Source organism: Aspergillus brunneoviolaceus, assembly GCF_003184695.1.
Source record: "Aspergillus brunneoviolaceus CBS 621.78 unplaced genomic scaffold BO95scaffold_40, whole genome shotgun sequence".
Taxonomy (NCBI): Eukaryota; Fungi; Ascomycota; class Eurotiomycetes; order Eurotiales; family Aspergillaceae; genus Aspergillus; species Aspergillus brunneoviolaceus.
Window position 1 is genome coordinate 43,653 of NW_020290770.1, and position 20,451 is coordinate 64,103.

Sequence of the window (20,451 nt, forward strand, 5' to 3'; positions counted from 1 at the left end):
CGCTCCGAGTGTTGCTACATCTTTTCCTTCCTGGGTGTCCTTTGGCACCCTAGGAGTTTGCCTTCTTCTTCGTCTTCTTCTTCTTCCTTTTCTTCTTCACTGCAGCTTCAAACCTGTCACTCCTTGTCTCCCCTCCTTCTTCTTCTTCTCCTCCTCCCCTCCTGCTATTCCACACCCCCTCCCTCCACCCTCCCGCAAAAGCAGTCTGCTTCTTTCGGAACAGCCACACTATATGCGCTCGGGCTGGAAATAGTGACCGCAATCATTCCTTTGCATTTGTTTGTTTCCTCACTTCCTTTATTCCTACTGCAGCCCCCCCCGGTTGGAATTGGCTGTCTCATTTTTCCCTCCTACCGCCAATTGAGATTTTCTGACTGTGTATATCCCGTGAAATAGGTATTTGTTGTTGCAGCAGTCTTGCAAAGAGAGGACTTGTTAATGTCGCAGATTGTCGCCGGCCGCCAACTCACGCGATTCCTCTCCGAAATAATAATTAATTACCCCCCCCAGACCTCAACAACCAGCGAATCACCGCCGATGACGCTTCTGTCCGTTCCATGACCGACTAGTAACACTTTATCACACACCCTCGATTTGTCTGCCCGACCGACCACATTAACATCCTCTTATAAAGGCCATGACGGGCACGCCGCCAGGATCGCCGTCAAATGCGCCCCAACGAGCATTTGGCACCATCATGCGTACTCAAAGAAGCAACAGTCGCCTCAGTACTAGCAGTAAACATGGTGGAGGAAGTCGAGCTTCGGATGAAGATGGAAAAACGGCTGTCAAAGTTGGTGCGTTCATCTGCCCTCCCTTATGCAGCCTATGGGTCTGTTGGCCGAGCTGCGATCGCTGTGGCATACCGCAATGATCGCATCCAAGCAGCGAACTCCAGGATGCGTTTCCGCGCTCGTGTTCTGCATGCTGACGCGAATATAGCCGTCCGTGTCCGACCTGCTTTAAAACCAGACGACCCCAACTATGAACTGGTTCCACAACGCTTCCAGCGGCCCATGGTTCATGTCATCAACCCGACTAGTCTTGCAGTAGATGTTCCTCAGGGCCGCAAGCTCTTCGTTTTCGATCGCGTGTTCTCCGAGGCGGTTGATCAGGACGGGATCTGGGAATATCTAAGCGACAGTGTGACTTCTTTCTTGCAGGGTTACAATGTCTCCATCCTGGCATACGGACAGTCGGGCGCGGGAAAGTCTTACACCATGGGAACCTCGGGACCTACTGAACAACACGACCCGAAATCTATGGGTGAGTATCACATGCTTTGGCAATGTACGGTGCGGTGAATACTGACATGTTCAGGAATCATTCCTCGTGCCGCGCAACTTCTTTTTGAGAAACTAGACGGCCCGCCCAAGCATAACCGTCACAGTTCATCCGGTCTTCGCACTCCAGCTCGTTACTCGGTCGGATCCACTTCTAGTTTTGGGAAAGCGAGCGTCGAGAAAAATTGGCAGCTTAAGGCCTCTTACGTGGAAGTAAGAGCCTCAGTCATCCTATCAGTAGTTGAATCGCCCCCACTGACTGACTTGCTCAGATCTATAATGAGCAATTGAGAGATTTGCTCCTCCCTGACAATACGCCCTTCAGTGATCGCAGCGCGGTCACTATCCGTGAGGATACCAAAGGCCGGATTATCCTCACTGGTTTACACCAGGTGAATATCAATTCGGTGGAAGATTTGATGGGCGCCTTGAGCTTCGGATCCTCGATTCGACAGACTGACTCGACTGCCATCAATGCAAAATCCTCGCGTTCGCACGCCGTATTCAGCTTGAATCTGGTTCAGCGGAAATCTTCGAACGGAATCGTGTCACCTAAAGACAAACGAATGTCCATGCCGGTAGATATGACACCTGGATCGGATCACACCATCACAGTTGATAGCAAGCTTCACTTTGTTGATCTGGCAGGAAGTGAGAGGTTGAAGAACACCGGAGCATCGGGCGAACGGGCTAGGGAAGGTATCTCGATCAATGCCGGGCTTGCTGCACTCGGCAAAGTTATCTCTCAGCTTTCGTCTCGCCAAGCGGGCTCACACGTTTCTTACCGCGATTCAAAACTTACCCGGCTGCTCCAGGACTCGCTCGGTGGAAATGCTTATACATACATGATTGCCTGCGTGACTCCCCCAGAATTCCACCTGAGTGAAACGCTCAACACCGTCCAGTACGCGCAGCGAGCTAGAGCAATTCAGAGCAAACCGCGCATCCAACAGGTCAACGATGATTCTGACAAGCATGCGGTTATTGAGCGACTGAAGGCGGAGGTGGCATTTTTGCGTCAACAGTTACGTAATGCAGAAGAGGCGGACCGGCGAAGCGTCGCCCCAGCTGAACGAACGGAGCGCCAGAATGAGAGAGAAATTGAACTTCAAAACCATCTGCTGGATGTTCAAGAGAGCTACAATGCGCTCAGCCAACGCCATGCCAAGCTTATCTCAGAGCTGGCCCGGGATTCTGAAAGGGGCGCTGAAACAGATCCAAACGACATTGCTGGTGTTGTCGGCAAAAGCTCAGTGGAGAGACTCAAGAGGTCTCAATCATTCGCAGAGTCTATTGAGCAGGTTGTTCTCGAATACGAGAAAACTATACAAAGCCTTGAAACCTCTTTGTCGAACACTCGGTCTTCTCTCTCCACGACAGAAAGCACTCTCCTTGAACGCGAGACTAAATGTGCATATGTCGAGACTGTTAACTCACAATTACAGTCCCGCATTCAGAAACTGTTAGATCGTGAGGGTAGCACGGAAGCGTATTTGCACGAACTGGAATCAAAGCTCGATGGACAATCGTCTGGCGAAGAGAAGCAGGAGGCCATGGTGTCAGAGTTGCGCAGAGAGCTCAGCCGTGCTCGTGAAAGTGAAGCCAACTGTGAGGAATACATTTCCACTCTGGAGGAGCGCTTGGCTGAGGCGGATCAAGACATGGAGCTGATGCAGAGAGAGCTGGAGCGACTCGAGCACGTCGTCGAGCGCCAGAGAAGCTTAGGGAAGCTAGATAATCTTCTTTATGAGCTCGATCATGTTCAACAAAACGGCACTCAGAAGGAGGACGAGCTCAGTGATGAGTTTGAGCACGTTTCCAGTATTCCTACCAAGGGCGCCTACAACCCTCGCTTGCGCGCAACTTCGCTTGATGTATTGACAGAAGCTGCCGAGACCGCTATCCCGGAATCCGATGAAGGACTGAGCGAATCGGTGCCTACACTTGCGGACGAGTCTCAAGTCGATGCGCAGTCGGTCGCTGAAGAAGACGAGCGCGACTTGAAGACCTTAGAAAATGCAACAGACCACCTTCAACCTGAAGCTGCGGATGCGCAAAGCCGGTCTCCCAGCCCTACTCAGTCGAAGGTTGTTGCTGACAAACTTGAAACGGTAACACAAGAGCTTTTCGACTTGCGCTTGCAGCACGAGACCACTCTTAATGACTATGAATTGCTCGAGTCTAAGTACGAGGCTGCCATGAAGGCCCTTGCTGAGCTTCAACAGGATGCTGCAGATGAAGCACGCCATCCCGGATCGGACCTACGGAACCTTCTATCACCCACTGCGTCTTCACGTCCGGTATCTTTTTTAGACGATGCGAAGATCCCCGAGTCGAAAGTTGGAACACAACGTTCCTTCTCGCAATCACTCTCATCGGAGTTATCCTTGGCCGGGGAGCCTGCTGCTTCGCACGAACCGTCTAATACAAACGAGCAATTGACTGAGCAGGAGGTCCCAAACAGTGCTCGTATCTCTGAGGTCGATGAAGCCAGAGCTCAGGAGGTTGAGCAGATGCGTCGTTTGCTCTCTGAGCACCAAGAAGGTGTTAGCATCATGACGCAGAAGTATGCACAGCTGCAGGCTGAACATGAACAAACACTTAGCCTCATTGACACTCTCAAGGCCGAACTGCAGAAACCCAAGTCGTCATCGCCGCCAACAACACCGGGCTTCAAGTCCCCTGTGATCAGACGTAAGACAAGCCAGAGCCTGATTGGCAGTGTTGATCGTGCACAGAGATCTCTGGCCGCGCTACGTAACATTGCATCTGAGGAATTCGAGTCTCGTCCTGATACCATGCAAAACTTTGAGGTGCACCTCGATTCTGCTATGCACGAACTGTATAATCGCATGGAGCGTATCCAAGCGCTCGAAGCTGAGAATCAAAGTGTCAAGAAGGAGATGGAAATGAAGTCCACGATTATCTCCGGACTCACTCGAGAGAGATCTAGCTTACAGGGCGGTGCATCTCAGGTGGACATGGGTCTCGTGTCTCAGCTGCGTGATCAGGTGGTTCAACAAGAGAATATTATCACTGAAATGAGAGCTGCGCACGAGGCTAGGGAGAAGTTGCTGCTGTCTGAAATTGAAGAGCTCAAGGGTCTCCTCAAAACTCAAGAAGAAGCCGCTAAGGCTTACGATGCCGGTGCCGAGGAACAAGATCGGAAGATCAATTCCTTGAACGGCGAACTCTTCGAGTGGAAGAACAAACATCAAAATGCTGTTCAATCTCTGCAGTCATCGGAAGAGCAGCTTAGTGCAACTTTAGCAGAACTTGATACTGCTCTGGCTTCTTTGGACGCAATGCGTACCGAACAAGCTGCTGCAGGTGAAGCATCCGCTTCCAAAGAGGCTGCTGCAAGAGAGCTGGAAAGCGAAAGAGCGCAACAAGAAGAAACTGTCAGTAAGCTAAAACGGGTTATTGAGGAACACCAATCTACAGCTACCATCAACCTTGAGAAGATTGCGTCGCTAGAGAAATCATATCGTGAAGCCCAGCAGCAGTTGACAGACCTCCAGACCGCTAAGGATAACGATGGCAATGAGGCAGAGATGCATCAGTACCGCATGGCTGAATTGGAGAAAGAGATTGAGACCCACAGATCACTCTCTGAGACTTACAAGAAGGATCTTGACTCTCTGCACGAGACTCACCGACGAGAGAAGGAGGAGTTGGAGTCTCGCGCAAGAGCCGCCATGCAGGCTGAGTATGAGACACGTTTCACGGATATGAATGGCGACCATGAGCAAGCCATGGAAAAACTGAGATCTGAGATCATGGCATCACGCGACGAATTGACGACCTTGATGCAATCGGTTTCGCGATTGTTGAAGTCCGATGTTACGGCTGACAACCTCGCGGAGCAGATTCAGGATGTTTTGATGCAAAAGCAGCACTTTTCTGACAAATACGCGGAGCTTATGGATTCGAATGATGATTTGCGCAAGCAATTAGACGACAAGAGCAGCGAAGCTGGTCGTCTCGAGGAGCTTACTCGAACTAACGCGGCTAAAGACGCCAAGGTAAATGAGCTTGCTCTGCTGGTAGCCACTTTGGAGGATACTCTTCTGCAGAAGGAAGAACAGGTGAAGAAAAAGGAGGCGCTTCTTGCAGAAGTTCAAGAAGAAAAGGAGCGGAGTGTCCGTCTTGTTGAGGAGCTCGAGGAGCAGATCACAAACAGCTTCGATCAACACAACAACCGCCTTTCCGTGATCCAACAAGAGCGCGACCAAGCTCTGGAGGATGCCAAGGTCAAGATTGCTACTTACGAGACGGAGATTGAAACTTACCGTTTGCGGATTGAGCAACTTGAGCTGCAACTCAAGAATCACGATAGCTCTCACGATCGCAGCAGCTCGATCACATCTAACCTTCGCAAGAGCTCCTCGGCAGCCTCCCTTCCTTCTCCACCTCCAGCAATTCCTCTGCCACCACTTCCCAACATCGCAGCCGCAACCAACGGAACTGGCAGTATCTCTCCGCCAAGCTCGCGGCATACCAGCAAAGAGTTGGTCAGCACGCAAATTGTTGAAGACCAGGAGGCGCGCATTCGTACCATTGAGAAGCACTTGAACGCCGAAAAACAACTTACGGCCACGTTGGAAGAAGCTCTTGGCGATCTAGAAGCCCAGAGTAACAAGGTCAAGACCGATTGCGACAGTTGGAAGAAGAAGGCCTGGCAACTGGAGGAGGAGCTCACGACTTTGCGTAAGGAGCGCACCTCACAGCGTCTTTCTCTTCAAGCTGTTGAGGAGGAGAGAAACGCTCGGCGGGAGGCGGAAGCCGCCAGAGCACAGCTTGAAGAGCGCATGAATGCCCTCAACAAGAAGAAAAAGAAGAGCACGCTCAATTGCTTCTGAATAAAGCACTCATTTTTGTGGGAGGTTCTCTGTTTGCTTGCTTATTCTTATCCTTGCACCCCTGCCAGATGAATTTAGCCTTGTACTGTACCATGATGAATTCCACGTCGACTCCCTCTGATTTTGGACATGGTCGATACTCTTTTCGCTTCCTCTCTGTGTATTCCACACCTCACTACTTTTGTGTTGTTTTTGCGCGATTTTCTTCCTTTTCATTCATCCTGTGTTTTATGAATTTCACCTTATGACCTTGACTGTATGGCCTGTTATTGTACATTTCTCGACTACCCTGTTATTACACCTTACACATGCATCGAGTGAGCATGTTGGTTTAGTTGTCTAGCATAGCTGTTCATAGCGAAATGAGCTAGAAATCATAGTTCTTGCGGTTCTGACTTCACCTTCTCGATCCACGTTAGCCTGTAAGGTGTAAGTGCATGCATGGCTGAAATGGCCATGCAGCGAAATACACACAGATTTCATCTGTGATATCACCGGCAACTGTTATCATCACATGACACAAGCTAATCAGCTTATCAACTGGCCCGATAGTGGCCGCGTGTACTCTTCCCCTAACACCAAAGCTATACAAAGATTCTCCCTTCCCATTGCGCATGAAATGGCCGTTCTCTTCTCCGTTCCTTCTTAGCCAGCCAAAATCTTCCCTACTGGTAATTGCCCTTCCTGTAGGGCTCACCACGATTCCACAATGTCTTCCCCAAGCCCCCGCCTCCCTAAAATCACCATCATCCACCCGGACCTCGGCATAGGCGGCGCCGAACGTCTGATCCTCGACGTGGCCCTGGCCCTCCAGAACCGCGGCCACCGCGTCACGGTTTACACCTCCCACCGCGACAAGTCGCACTGCTTCGAGGAGGCCCGCGACGGGACCCTCGACGTGCGCGTCCGCGGCAACACGATTTTTCCCGCGCACCTCGGCGGCCGGTTCCACGTCCTCATGGCCATTGCGCGCCAGGTGCATTTGACCCTGTCGCTACTGGGGGAGGCTCTAGACAACAATCCCGGCACGCAGGAAATCGAGGAGGAGGAGATCTTCATCGTAGATCAAGTCCCCGCCTGCGTTCCGATCCTGAAGACTTGGGGTGCGACGAGGAGCAGGAGGAGGAGGGGGAGCGGAAGCAGCAGCAGCAGCAGCAAGCAACGCATTCTCTTCTACTGCCATTTTCCGGATCAGTTGCTCGCCTGGAGGGATGAGAGTGGGGGATTATTGCGGGCGGTGAAGACGCTGTACCGGGCGCCGTTCGATTGGTTCGAGGGGTGGGCGATGGGTGCGGCGGATAAAGTTGTGGCCAATTCGCGGTTCACGAGGGGGGTGATTACGGGGGTCTTCGGGGCGGAGACGCTTGGGGAGTTGAGTGTTGTTTATCCTTGTGTGGACACCACGGTGAAAGGGGAGAAGGTTGGGGAGAAGGTGCCAGGAGAGGAAAGGTTGTGGGGTGGGAAGAAGATCTTGCTGAGTGTTAATCGGTTCGAGAGGAAGAAGGATATGGCGCTCGCGATCCGGGCGTATCATGGGCTGGGCGCGGAGAAGAGGCTGGGGACCAGGTTGGTTATTGCTGGTGAGTTCTGGGTTTCCTTTTTTTGAGTCTTACTGTTACTCTGCGAGGGGCGGTGGGCTAATGTGGGATGAAATTTGATGTAGGTGGTTACGATAACCGCGTTCAGGAGAATGTGCAGTACCATAAGGAGTTGGATCAGCTGGCGACGAGTCTGGGATTGCAGACTGCCACGGCGAAGACGGTCGTCTCGGCGCTATCCGTCCCGGACTCGATCGACGTGCTCTTCTTGCTCTCAGTGCCCACGGCCTTCCGCGATACCCTCCTGCTGCAGTCCAAGCTGCTCCTCTACACGCCCGTCAACGAGCATTTCGGTATCGTGCCGGTCGAGGCCATGCGCGCGGGGATTCCTGTCCTCGCGTCGAATACTGGTGGCCCCCGCGAGACGATTGTCGAGGGCGAGACCGGCTGGCTTCGCGATGCAAAGAACGACGCCGAGTGGACGGCGGTCATGGATAAGGTGCTCTACGAGATGGACCCGGCGGAGTTGGATCGCATGTCCGCTGTGGCAAAGAAACGGGTTGAGAGCGAGTTCTCGCTCACTGCGATGGGCGAGAAATTGGAGCAAGAGATCAACGACATGCTCCGCAAGGAAAGGCCGCCATTCCGTGGGTTCCAGCAGATCCTGGTGTTTCTGGCTATCCTGGGCGTTGTCTTTGCCGTCTTGGTTACCGTGCTTCTCAGGTTGCTTTGACTTTGACTTTGCTTTGCTAATCTAATACCCTTTTTGCAATGTACAGTATATTAGAATTTGTTTGCTCATTGATTACATGGCGGATGCTTTTTCCCATATACTCCACTCCGTACTGGTGATAGATATAGATTCACGTGACTGCGCGCAGCGGACGTGACGTCGCGACACGTGCCGCCGGCCTTGAATCTCTTATCCTCCGCAATCGTCGTTGGCTGTTTCTCGCCCACTCTATCTCAGAACGCGACACAATGCCAGAGGTCATCAGTCTTCTCTCCTCGACGCCTCCTCCCCCTCTTCCTCCAGTAGACCGACACGAACTTTCCTCTGCAAGACGCGCTCACTCCACTCCGCCCGGCGCCGCATCGTTCGCCGACGACGTCGACCTCTCCGCTTTCACATGGGAGGACGATCTCGACCTTGACAACCCAGCCAAGCGTCGACGTCTGAGCCATGAAACACTTCCTCCTCCTCCGCCTCCGCGATTCCGGCAGCCATCCCTCCCCAAGCCCAGGAGCAATCTGTTCCTATTCTCCGACGAAGATGTGATCTTATCATCCGAAGGTCCAGGTCCAGGTCCAGGTCCCGGTCCCGGCCCCGTCCCCAGCCCCACCCTTCCGAAACTCCCAGTCTGGAATGGAGAATCAGATCCGATTATCTTCACGTCATCTGCCCCAGAACCCACTAGTCTCGCTGCACAGAGACCTCCTCCCCGTACCACAGATGCTATTGCGATCGACGTCGATGATCATGATGATCACAAGCGATTGCCCACGGCTGGGTCACACAACCACCGAGAGAGCATCGAGGACTTCAGCGACCAGATTCAATTCCCCGACATCAACGAACTTCTCGAACGTCCGAGACCTCCACCGATGACCGGCGCATTCTCCAGTCGTACGGCGGCTCTACTCGCCAACCTCGAGCGACCACAAGGCGGCGGTGCTACGGGAAGTACGTCCACCACAACGACAGCAAGCCGCCGGCGCAAGAAAGATCGAGCCGCGGAGGACATCATTGAAGATGACGACAAGATGGATGATCCAGCCGCTACCGCCCGGGGCAAATCCCAGCGCAAAACCACCACCGCCACCCGCACCACCACCACCACCACCAGCGCAGAGAAGGACGCCAAAGCCCGGGAACGGGAGGCGGCCAAGGCGCAACGCGAACAGGAGCGGCAGCGGGAAAAGGAGCGCAAGCAGAGACTCAAGGACGAGAAAGCCCGGGAGAAACAGCTTGCCGCCGACATCGCGGAGGTCAACAAGCTGAAAGTAACGAAGAAGGAGTCGACGCCGGAGATGCTGATCGACCTCGCCTCGACGTTCGAAGGGACGAGCGTCGGGAACCAGACGACGGAGTTCATGAAGCATCTCGGGGTGGAGCTGTCGTTCTTCGCCAGTGCGATCCCCAACGTTGTGAGATGGCGCCGCAAGGTCAAAGCGACCTACAACGAAGCCCTCGGGTACTGGGAACCCTGTGCGCCGCACGTCCGCGACGAGGACGAGCATGTGCTCTGTCTGGTGCCGGCGCAGGAGTTCGTCGACATGGTCTTGTCGTCGTCGTCGTCTGCTTCGCCAGAAACCGATACAACAACCCTAGAGCAACACATCCAGACGCTGAAATCCGCCTACCCCAACCGCACCCCGATCTACCTGATTGAAGGCCTGACCATCTGGCTGCGCAAGAACAAAAACTCCCGCAACAAAGCCTACGTAGCCGAAGTCCGTCGCCAGTACGACGAGGCTGCAGCAGCAACAGCAGCAGCATCATCCACCGACCCGACCACCACCACCACAGCAACCACCCGCCGCACCCGCAAGAAACCCCAACAACCCACCAACAAACCCGAAACCACCCCGCCCATTGACGACGACACGATCGAAGACGCCCTCCTCGACCTCCAAGTCACCCACGCCTGCCTGATCCACCACACGGCCGCGCCCGCCGACTCGGCCGAGTGGATCAAGAACTTCACCGAGCACATCTCGACAGTCCCCTACCGGCGCGAGCGCATGGCCGTCAACGACTCGGCCTTCTGCATGGACGTGGGCCAGGTGAAACCCGGCGAGAACCGCTCCGACACCTTCGTCAAGATGCTGCAGGAGGTCAACCGCATCACCGCCAGTATGGCCTACGGCATCGCCGAGCGGTACCCGAGCGTGCTGGATCTAGTGCGCGGGATGCGTCGCGAGGGGCCCGGGCTGTTGGAGGATGTCAAGGTATGTTTTTTCAGCCCTCTGTTTCCATGGTGTGGTGCATGGGGCTGTCCGTGGGAGTGTGAGTCGGAGACCGAGGTTGAGGCTAATGTTCCCGGATGGTTTGCAGAAATCCGCGAATAAGAACGGCGCCCTTACGGATTCGCGCATTGGGCCCGCGGCGAGTCGACGGTTGTACAAGGTGTTTATGGGGATGGAGCCTTCGTCTACGGATGTTTGAGACGGTGTCCAACTAGCCAGGTAGGGCTCGGTAGGGCTCGGTAGAGGAGGTACCTAGTTGGGTGGTTTCCCTTTGTGGGGTGGTGTACCCTCTAGACCAGGGTAACCTTAGTAGTATTGTCAGATCTCCCTGTCTAGTTGGCGTGGCGTTTACATGGACAATGGATGGTTCTTCAAATGAATTGTTACAAACCAAAAGCGAATAGATGCCATAACTCATGACCTAGAGTGACAAATTGATTCAGATCCTTGGGCAAGAAACCAACAACCCCAGAATTGACACAAGGCTATGTATGCTCAGTATGCATGTGGCTGGACACAAGAGTTCCAAATATGACAACACAAAAGTCAAACGAAGAGGAAATCCCGATCTATATACCAAAGATGTCATAGGTCAATATACCACAAAGATCAGCGCTTTCCAGAACCAAACAAGACGCAAGCCAGATGTTAAGGTAGACGGCAATATTCCGTCCCTCAGAGTCAAACTACAACCCCCCGTCTCCGCCAATGCCGCCAGGCCACCAACCAGGCTCCGATGGCCACCCAGACGCTCACGGTGCATCCCACCGCCCAGAGCCCGTAGCACGACCAGCCGTGACACTGACCGTCCGCCGTGCCGCTCCCGCCGTCCGTGGCGTCCTGGTAGCCGCGCGAGTAGATCAGGCCCCAGGCCGCGGCGCCGGCGGCGGGGACCATCGCGACGATGCCCCAGTTCGTGCCGAAGTTCTCCACGCCCCAGACCACGGAGATGATGATGGGCACGAGGGAGAAGGCGCTACCGTAGCCGAGGCCGACCAGGGCGGTCGTAATGTGGGTGAGGGCCGGGTAGTCGAGAGGCAGTGGGGAGGCGAGGAGGAGGTAGCCCAGGGAGAGGAGGAACGCGGAGGGGAGAAGGAACGCAAGGCGGGTGAAGGTGACTCGGTTGCAGGGGTCCGTTGGGGACGCCGGCCGATTGATGTCCGGGTTGCCTCCGGGCAACAGGTGACGGGCGTGCGGGGCGAAGAAGTCGGAGAGTGAGCCGGTGAGCAGTCGGGCGATCGTCGAGGTCAAGGCGACGGTGGTGACGTGCGTGGAGGGGAGGCCCGCGGGGGACGGGGCATTGGGGAGGGTGGAGATGGGGGTTAGGGTTTGTACAATTGTGCCCAGCTGGAGAGACGTGAGTATGTATTGCATGCCAGATTAGGTTTGTTTCGTGCGGCAAGGAAAGTACATACGTTGTTGATGTAGGCCTCGCCAGGTCCAGTAACCAAGAAGAAGCCCACTGCAAGCCACCACATGGACCGGTCTGCAAGAAAAACCTTGGTCTCGTAGTTCAAAAGCCAATTCTTCTTCCTGCGTTCCTCCTCTTCCCTCTGCTTGTCCAGTCTTGCTGCTTCCAGCTCCTCTTCCGACCGTACAAGTGTGCGTTCCTCGTCCGAGTCGCCCACATCGTCTGCCTGTGAGAATGTCCCGTACACCGATCGGACCTCATCTCTCGATCGGAAGAACTCACTTTCTTCGAGGAGCCCGCTCCTCTCGAGTTCCTCCACCGCGTCATCGATGAATTTCTCCTCATCTTCCTCCACGATCTTCAGGGCGAACGTACCGACGACGCCGATGCAAAGCAACAGGAGAGCGAGGAAGACAAAATACCTGTACACATCGACATCGCCACGGCTGCCATCTTCGTTGCGTTCATAGAGCAAGTATGTTCCCACTTGACTCTGCCACATGCCACTAAGCCCAAACCCGGCAATCGGAACGGCCAGCATGATCCCCTTGTGCTTGCCGCGGCCGAAATTCTTCGCGCATGTCGTCACGGCAGCCAGATACATGCAGCTGGTGGCGGTGCCAATGGCGATGAAAGCCACAATCATCACCCAGAAGGGCCAGCCTTGGCCACCGGCATCGGGCGGCGGTCCGCTCCGGTAGGCAAAGGCAGCCAGCAGGTAGCCGGCCCCGAACACTATTCCGGAGAGCAAAGCCAGAGGAGACGGAGAGTATCGGTCGCAGAGGTACCCAAACAGGGGAACAGGGAGGTACATCGAGACCTCCGCGGCGATCGAGACCGCGTTGACCCGAAGCTGGGTGTAATGAAGGCGGGTCAGCAGAAGGGGACCATAGAGAGAAAAAGCCGTGATGCTTCCAGCTCCCAGACTGATAGTGATTGATAGCTTATTAGCCAGAGCTCCGCAAACGGTCGCGTTACACAACGATTAGACCTTACCAGGTAATCACTCCCCAGACGAAGCTGCCAATACGGACGACTTCCCTGGCCATCTTCTTGCGATCGCGTTCGAGGATCTCTTCGACCACATCGTTCAGCAGCCCGTCCTCGTCGTTGGCCGCGGCGAGTCTTGATACTGGTCGTGACCGGATAGCTCCGTGCTCCTCCACGTCACCGCCGGCATCGAACCCATCTAACAGAGGACGGTGAGAGTCGAAGTCTCGCTTGTCGATGGTCGAGACGGTTTGTCCATTGGATCCTGTCATGCTGCGTGTCGTGCTTCAACTTCTTTAGAAATTCTAGGACTCAAAAGGGGGAATGACAGGTTTGAAGCAGCAAGCCAGACACAAAGGCGTGGCTGCGAATGTGACTCCTCAGGTGGAGGCGGACTATGGTCATCCGAGGAAAGGACCGAGAGTGGTTTAGCAAGAGATCGTCGAAGAGCCTCGGGACAGCTGAGGGTGACAGATGACCAGGGATTGCTACTGTACCAGAGTTAGAGGATGTAAATCAATGCAGGCTTAAACTCTTATGGATTTAAGATGGAATTACCGAAACAGGAGCTAAGCTGTCGGGGAGGGAGTGTGGAGTGTTGAGAGTCGAAGGAAGGGGAAGCCAAGCCGAGGAATGATGCGCGATTAGATAAGGTCCGCGCCGCCTTATCGCCAGAGCACGTGATTGCATCATTCATCAATCCAATCTCCCCCTTGCACAACCACCTTGCCTCGCCTAGCCAGCCTATAGTCAAGCCTTAGGAAGTTGAAGTCCTAACGTAGAGTGTGAATTATGAGTTCTTGTCTAGCTACTGCGCCCATATGTATGTACACAAGTACCACAAGTCTCGAATATTACCCTGTCAAACTGATTTAAACAGAAAAAAAAAACGAGTAAGAACAAAGCCACAATTAGAAACCCCAGAGCTGTGCACCTACTCCCAGGAGGTATAGAGCAGTAAAACATGTCCAAGAAAGGAGCAACCGGAAATGACCATCAGAAAACACAGACAAGGTAACGGGTCTGAAAAACAATTTCATACATGCCATGTGAATATGGCTGCAATACAGTAACCTTCCCCTACCATGCTCCAGGCATGAATAGACGAAGATTTGGATTAGGTAGCATAGTGCCGTTATGATTCGTCAATATCGTTTCGCTTGCGACAGGATGACAGGTCATAGCCGTCAATTACTGACAGCAAGTCCGCTGTCACGAAACCAATCCCCGCATTGCTTGCTCGGGCAGAACATCGAGTAAGGTGTGGAAATGGTGGGACGTTGAGTCGAGGCGGCTGCTAGGCAGATGATCAAAGGAAAGGGTTGTCGCTCGCGGGAATCATTCCAAACACGAGGATCAACCACTAAAAGCTGACCTCGCCGGGATCACTCTCCATGACGTTTTCGTCCCAAAACCGCTCCGATGATTCGTCTTGGTCCGAGTGTCGAGATCCGAGAGCAATAGCCTCACCCTCGCCTCTTTCTATGTAGTCATCGTGGCTGACTTCTTTCAAGATCCGTTGAAAGTACATTCGTAGAGTCCGAAGACCGCGTAAGTAACCACGATCAATATCGTCGGGATGCTGGGGCGGACAAGGAGCGTCGGGAGAAATCTCGTCCTCGCCTGTGACACAGTTTGCGAAGTCCACGATTTTCAGCTGCACATCTAGATAGCCATCATCAGAGCTCCGACGTTGCAAGTTATCTCGCATGGTGCCGGACCCTGACCGACCATTGACTTGGGTAGCTCCATCTGTCGGCTTTGGGTCACCATCGTAGAGGATCAGAAGGCTGCTGGCATACAGGCGATAACGCTTGAGCCTTCTGATCATGTTCTCCAGTCGTGCCAATTTCTCAAGGATGACAGGAATCTTCTTTGTCACGCTTCGCTGACTAGCACCATCGTAAAGAAATCGGGTAAGAGCATCCTGGAATTCACGCCCAGCCTTTAGATCGCGACCAAAGTATTTGTCCTCGAATGAGTACTCTTGTTTCTTCACATTCCACGTTTGCATACCACACAAACGGACACCTAGCTGCTGGGAAGTTGTTGACTGGCACTTGCGTCGTTGAGATTTACGCTTTTTCTCATCAGCCTCAATGCCGTACTGACGCGTTCCCATCTTTAGATCGAGGACGCAAGGCTTGTTCATGCCGGCTGTCAAATCCTCCAGCAACAGGAAAAATTGAACCCTGTCATCCTTCCGTGTCTGCGCTTCTTTGGGATTGGATGGGAGCAGTACGTGATCATCATGCCTAGAGCCCTCTTCCGAAGGTTCAATCAAGGTCTGGTCGGCGGGCTTGGCGGCAACAGCAGTCTTGGGGTTGGGGAGAGGCGGTCCGAATTGGTCAGTCATTCGACGTCCTGATGGCGATTTGACGGATACATCGCCCTCCATTGGGAAGACACCGTCTTCCTTGTCGCCTCCGTACCCATCGTCGTCATAAAACAGCAGCTCGCCTCCACCTTCTCCAGAGCCTAAGCTGCCCCGTCTCTGCAATCCGCTCCCTGAACGGCGGCGCCTCATGGGCCGACTTCGCGAAAGTGAACTAGCACGGGGGGGGGACTCTTCAGTTCGGACCTTCTCAAGTCGACTGTGGCCTGCATCCAAGGCCGTAGATGCCGATGAAGACAGCCCCGGCCCGTCAGTTGTCTGCTTTGCAATGTCGATGCCAGCAGCGAGCGTCGGCGCGTCTTCAACAGAAGCAGTACGACGACTCAAAGTTCGGTCTTCAGAGAGATTAACTCTACGGCGAATGCCGTCTGATGATGTCCTTGGCAGGTTCAGATGACCACGTGCGTGGCGTCGGTGATGGTGCACAGCAGGGGGACTGAAGACTTCACGGAGTACTTGCTCTTGCAACTGTCTGTTGACAGTTGTCGCGCCCCACTGCTTCTTTTTAAGCACCTGGGGAGATAGTGGACCATCAGCCAAGCATTCATGTCCGTTTTGTCGGCTTGACATGGATTCAATTCCGGTCGAGAAGCGTCGCTGCGTCATCGACCCATCGGCAGTCCTTGGACGCTGACAATGAGAGAATAGATCTGCTGGAATAATATGTCTGTTGTTTTCCAGTATCACTTGCGGTATGATGCCAGTGACCTGCTTCTGACTGAAGATACGTGGCTGACTGGTGTCCTTAGAGGGGCATGAGCTATTTGCAGCCGTTGAGTCTTTGTTGTCAGCAGGGTTAGAATTGCTCGCAGTATGGTTGGTGTCTCTGTGTTCTCCGTTGGTTTTAGTCGGATCCTTGGGTCGCTTTGGTGTCTTTGAGAAAGTGACATTGAGAACGCCAATGTATCTAGCGACAATGTAAGTAGAAGGTCGTAATGATTTGCGGAATTGAACAGATGGCATTTTATACGTGCCTTGGCAGAAACATCAGCATTTCGGGGTGTCGGCGCTCAATGCGCTCGTAGAATTCATTCTCCCTGTTGTTGAGCTGTTTGCATACAGCCCGTCTAGAAAATCGAAATACGGTCGTATGGCCACCCACTTGATGACGATAGGGTTTGAGCTCCACTGCGCCGAGAGGTGCGGCGTTACTATGCTTGCGCCGCGCACGAGGAAACCTCGGGCCCTGGGTTGGGGTGGCAGTGGGCGTGACATCAGCTTCGTCTGTCAAGCTCGATTCCTCGTCCCGAACAGACATCCCACTATCGTCAGCGGATGCAAACTCAGATTCGCATGTCGAATAATAATCAGTGGTGCGCTCGGGAATGGAAGCATGAGGCTCTTCATTAAGTTCTTCTATTGGAGCACTCTGCATGCCCTGTAGGTCGCCGTGGAGGATTCTACTATCATTTTTAGAACGAAGAGATATGTCCACATGATTACCTTCCAGGTCATCAGAAACATGTCTCTTTGGCATCCGAACGTGGCCGTTCTGCGCAGTCGAGATATCGATTGGAGCCCCACCATGTTCAGTGTCCGCATACGGCGGGATGGAATCGACCTCTTCTGCTATCGTGACACGCTCATGAGGGAAATAGACGGCAGAGGATATTTGTTCATCCTCTTCCTCTTCCAAAGGACGACGCTGTTCCCGGTCCGAGTCAGATCCGGACAGGTGAGAACCCAGAATGCCTTGGCTTGCATGGTCTTTGGAGAAATAGTCTCGCCCCCTCTCAGCGAATTGGGTAGGGATACTCCGTGAAAAGGAAGTGCCACGGGCTCCGCCGGGTGTGAGGTGAAAGTTGCGGATCTCCTCTAGAAGGCTTCGGGGTAGAGCCCGAGGCTTTGATTTCTTGACGTTGTCCCCGTGCCTCATCTGACTTATATCACTTTCTATACTTGGCAAGATCAGTGGAGCATCAGCGAGCGATAGCTGTGACAAACTCTTGGTGTTTCTGAGTTCCCCTTCGTCAAACGGGAATGAAGCCTCCAGTGGGGAGTCACAATGCTCCAGGGCAAAGCGAGGCTCCGAATGAGTGACCCGATGGTGTGGATCATTCGGCTCTGTGGAATCATCGTGTCTGCCGGCGCGTTCCTCTCTTCTTTTACGATCAGGAGAGGTAGTGTTTTCCTTGAACAAGCCTAAGTAGTGACTCGACTTACGGCTGCGCACATGGGAGGCGGGTTCCGCATTTGCCAGGTTGGCTTCAATTGATTGCTCGACTCTGCCACGCCGGCTACGACTCGAACTTCGTTCCGGTCTGTTCTCACGTGTGCCCTCATGTGGTTGCGACATCGACCAGGCATGGTGGGCTGTGTCGACACTGGTTACAGGAGAGTGCACGCCAGGCGAAGAGACAGAGGAGTGTAAGGGTGGCAATGGCGGCAATGGCGCATCATGAAGGGAGGCTGACAAAAGACTGCGATGGGCTAGATGATCCGCCAACGCAGCCGGCTTGTTAGCAGCACCATCAGAAGAAACTTTTCTAAGGGGTTGCAAGCTCTCCCATGCAGAAAATGGGGCACTCCGATGTGCCAACCCCGATTGCTCGTCCACAATGGTGTCCGAGTCTACCGGGAGCAGAGGGGTAGAATGCGGGACCCCCGGCGGAAGCAAAGAAGGAGTGTCTAGCGGATGCTTCCTGCGGACGTCAACTTCCATGTGGGAGGTGCCGACGCGATTAGAGCGGGGAATGACCTTGTGAGGAGAATCCGAAGAAGCAAAAGCAGACACATCCTCAAGCAGAGGAGTCAGACTTGCAGGTGGTTCATGATTTGTATCTTCTGAAGGCGATAATCGCGGGGTGGTGCTAGGGTCGGTCTCGGAAGGCAGATAATGAGTTGCGAAGATGCTATCTCTCTCTGACAACTGTGGGCTATGAGAGCGGTCGGGACGGGACAGCCTTTCCACGGGGGCTGCAGTGGGCCGTTTTAGAGGAAAGGTAGAGGCGGGCTTAGCCCATTGATGAGCCGTGGGAGATTCTGCGCGGGATGGAGAAGGAGCTTGCTGGGCATCTTGATGTATGAGCTGGCTCCGAGTATCGTTGTGGCGCCGCTGCTGGTCGCGCGGGAGGTCGGGCCCTTCAGAGCAATCATATTGGGCAGATGCATCAGGTGTCACCAGGGGTCCTGACCAGGTATTGTCTGTCGCGGATGGAGGTCTTGACATGGGGGGGACATTGGTCGGGATGCACAATGAGGACAGGGTGGGAAAGGAGCCGAGAAGGAGAAGAAACGCTGTTGGGATTGGAAGAATATGGTTGGGTGTTTCACTCGGGGGGAGGCGGGAGAAAGGGAGCTGGCGTCACTGGGGGTTTAGCAACTGGAGACGATCGAGAAGATCAAGAAAACATTAGCCACGTTCTGGGGCATAGACACCTTACAGGCTGGAAAGAAAGACTTTGAGTGGGGATCGTCTGTTTTTTTCCCCTTTTTTTTCTTTTCTTTTCTTTTTTTTTTTGGTTGTTTTTGGTCAGGGTCCGGGAAACTCACTGACAGGCACGAATGAGGCGTTATCGTGGCTTGGAAAAGAAGTAGTACTGGGTAATAAGGTCGAGGGGGTGGGAAGGAAGAGAGAGAGGGAGAGAGAGAGTCGGAATGACGGAGGCGAACTATTCTAGACTAGCTAGTTGGGGACGAGGAGGAAGTACCTAAGAAGTCGGTAATCTTCTAGGGCAGTAAGGCGCAGTAGCCGGAGGAGAAGAAGCAGGAAAAGTGAGGAGAAGGAAGCAAGCAGTAAGCCGCAGGAGTACAGAGGTAGCTGCAGCAGTAGACAGAAAGCCAGTCAAGTAGGTTCAGGCAGCCAGATAGATTGAAGAAAGATACTCCGTCTCAGAATAGTAAAGCAGGGAAAGGTCCAATTCAAGGTTAGGTAGGTAGTAGTAGTAACTTAGTAGTAATTAATCCGGAGTAGTAAGTACTGTATGCAGTGGAGTGAGTAGGTAGTTGGTAAGTTCAAGGTTAGTAGTAGTAGTGAAGAAGGAAAGGAAAGTGAACCAAAGGAAGAGAAGCGTTTGGCTGAACCAACTAAACGACAAATGACGCGGATCTTCGTCACCGCCTTTGTGGATCCTCAGCTAAATGTCTTTTCAAGTTATGACTGGTCACTGTTCCCTCGGGAAAATGATAAGCAACAATGGTGGAAATGGAAAAGGAGTCCAGAGCAAAAATGGGAATTCAATTCAGAAACTTTAACAAAGAAAATATGTGAGTTGAAACAAGACCAGATGGTGTCCGGAGTACGGAGTAAGAAGAAACAACGCTAAATGAAGGTTGTTCCTTAAGGATGCTTGCTCTTATTTCTTCTACTACTCCGTACAGCCACCACTTTAATGTTTTTAAAACATCTCCCTGCCTTTGCACCAGTCACAAACTAATACCTTACTGTTCAACTAACTATTAGTCACTACACTAGATAGCTAGTTATGGAGGATTGAGCAGATGAGGAAATCAATAATCACCTGCCAGGATGCGCTTGGGGTCCCAATTATATCACTGTGTATCCCTGGATCCAGATGCCCCAAGGAGAAATAGGAAATGATTTAGCTAATAAGAATCCTCCAATCCAGCAGGTGATTGTGAAATGGCTGTAGGTACTGAAACCTTACGGAGAAGGCAAATTCCCTCCGCAGTACGGTCTCTCCCCCTACTCCCTATTCTTAGTACCTCCCTACAGGCTATTAGTATGCAGCAGTCCTCTCTGGATAGAGCCTCTTGTCGTAGGAAGCTCAACAGCATGTCCTCGTCTGATCATTCCTGAGTGACTTACCAGACACTTTCATGCTGAGGTCCCGTGGACGCTCTCTGACATATGATTGATGGTCGATAAGAACTTAAAGCCAGCTTTCATGAGTCTTGTCTTCTATTCAATTAGCCTACGGCAAGGGCTGTCGGGACACTCGGAATGCAGCTATGACGATAAAAGTACTCGACCGGCCATTCTCTGAGCTGAGGGAATTATTGTCAGCAATACATCCTATGAGTGAGTCAATCACTGGTGAAG

General features: G+C 53.2%; 5 protein-coding genes across 5 annotated transcripts; 3 read left to right on the top strand and 2 right to left on the bottom strand.

Annotated features, from left to right (window-relative positions):
* Nucleotides 1-489: 489 nt before the first annotated feature.
* BO95DRAFT_161479 (kinesin family protein) lies at nt 490-6,540 on the top strand. The gene is made up of 4 exons (XM_025580736.1): nt 490-797; nt 943-1,266; nt 1,321-1,496; nt 1,556-6,540. Exons 1-4 carry the CDS (start codon nt 638-640, stop codon nt 6,143-6,145), a joined length of 5,250 nt encoding a protein of 1,749 aa, XP_025441412.1. The 5' UTR covers nt 490-637; the 3' UTR covers nt 6,146-6,540.
* Nucleotides 6,541-6,734: 194 nt separating this feature from the next.
* Nucleotides 6,735-8,480, top strand: BO95DRAFT_415284 (GDP-Man:Man(1)GlcNAc(2)-PP-dolichol alpha-1,3-mannosyltransferase). Its single transcript, XM_025584344.1, has 2 exons — nt 6,735-7,725; nt 7,809-8,480. Exons 1-2 carry the CDS (start codon nt 6,855-6,857, stop codon nt 8,414-8,416), a joined length of 1,479 nt encoding a protein of 492 aa, XP_025441413.1. The 5' UTR covers nt 6,735-6,854; the 3' UTR covers nt 8,417-8,480.
* Nucleotides 8,481-8,628: 148 nt separating this feature from the next.
* Nucleotides 8,629-11,072, top strand: BO95DRAFT_443603 (uncharacterized protein). The gene is made up of 2 exons (XM_025586691.1): nt 8,629-10,635; nt 10,742-11,072. The coding sequence occupies exons 1-2, from the start codon at nt 8,665-8,667 to the stop codon at nt 10,850-10,852; spliced, it is 2,082 nt and encodes a 693-aa protein (XP_025441414.1). The 5' UTR covers nt 8,629-8,664; the 3' UTR covers nt 10,853-11,072.
* BO95DRAFT_515083 (MFS general substrate transporter) lies at nt 11,061-13,643 on the bottom strand. Its single transcript, XM_025591724.1, has 4 exons — nt 13,613-13,643; nt 13,061-13,545; nt 12,069-12,990; nt 11,061-12,000 (listed from the first exon to the last, which is right to left on the bottom strand). The coding sequence occupies exons 2-4, from the start codon at nt 13,324-13,326 to the stop codon at nt 11,335-11,337; spliced, it is 1,854 nt and encodes a 617-aa protein (XP_025441415.1). The 5' UTR covers nt 13,327-13,545; nt 13,613-13,643; the 3' UTR covers nt 11,061-11,334.
* A 774-nt stretch (nt 13,644-14,417) lies between these two features.
* Nucleotides 14,418-18,618, bottom strand: BO95DRAFT_432580 (inositol polyphosphate kinase KCS1; the record flags this gene model as incomplete). The annotated part of the gene is made up of 2 exons (XM_025585064.1): nt 14,418-16,356; nt 16,436-18,618. 2 exons carry the CDS (start codon nt 18,616-18,618, stop codon nt 14,418-14,420), a joined length of 4,122 nt encoding a protein of 1,373 aa, XP_025441416.1.
* Nucleotides 18,619-20,451: the final 1,833 nt, after the last annotated feature.

Excerpts from the sequence above, each read along its gene's own strand:
- BO95DRAFT_161479 (XM_025580736.1), top strand. The coding sequence starts at position 638 with ATGACGGGCACGCCGCCAGGATCGCCGTCAAATGCGCCCCAACGAGCA. Across the intron at positions 1,267-1,320 it reads ACACGACCCGAAATCTATGG|GAATCATTCCTCGTGCCGCG; the intron begins GTGAGTATCACA and ends TGACATGTTCAG. Across the intron at positions 1,497-1,555 it reads TTAAGGCCTCTTACGTGGAA|ATCTATAATGAGCAATTGAG; the intron begins GTAAGAGCCTCA and ends TGACTTGCTCAG.
- BO95DRAFT_515083 (XM_025591724.1), bottom strand. The coding sequence starts at position 13,326 with ATGACAGGATCCAATGGACAAACCGTCTCGACCATCGACAAGCGAGAC. Across the intron at positions 12,991-13,060 it reads GTCTGGGGAGTGATTACCTG|TCTGGGAGCTGGAAGCATCA; the intron begins GTAAGGTCTAAT and ends AATCACTATCAG. Across the intron at positions 12,001-12,068 it reads GCGAGGCCTACATCAACAAC|CTGGGCACAATTGTACAAAC; the intron begins GTATGTACTTTC and ends ACGTCTCTCCAG.
- BO95DRAFT_415284 (XM_025584344.1), top strand. The coding sequence starts at position 6,855 with ATGTCTTCCCCAAGCCCCCGCCTCCCTAAAATCACCATCATCCACCCG. Across the intron at positions 7,726-7,808 it reads GACCAGGTTGGTTATTGCTG|GTGGTTACGATAACCGCGTT; the intron begins GTGAGTTCTGGG and ends AATTTGATGTAG.
- BO95DRAFT_443603 (XM_025586691.1), top strand. The coding sequence starts at position 8,665 with ATGCCAGAGGTCATCAGTCTTCTCTCCTCGACGCCTCCTCCCCCTCTT. Across the intron at positions 10,636-10,741 it reads GGCTGTTGGAGGATGTCAAG|AAATCCGCGAATAAGAACGG; the intron begins GTATGTTTTTTC and ends GATGGTTTGCAG.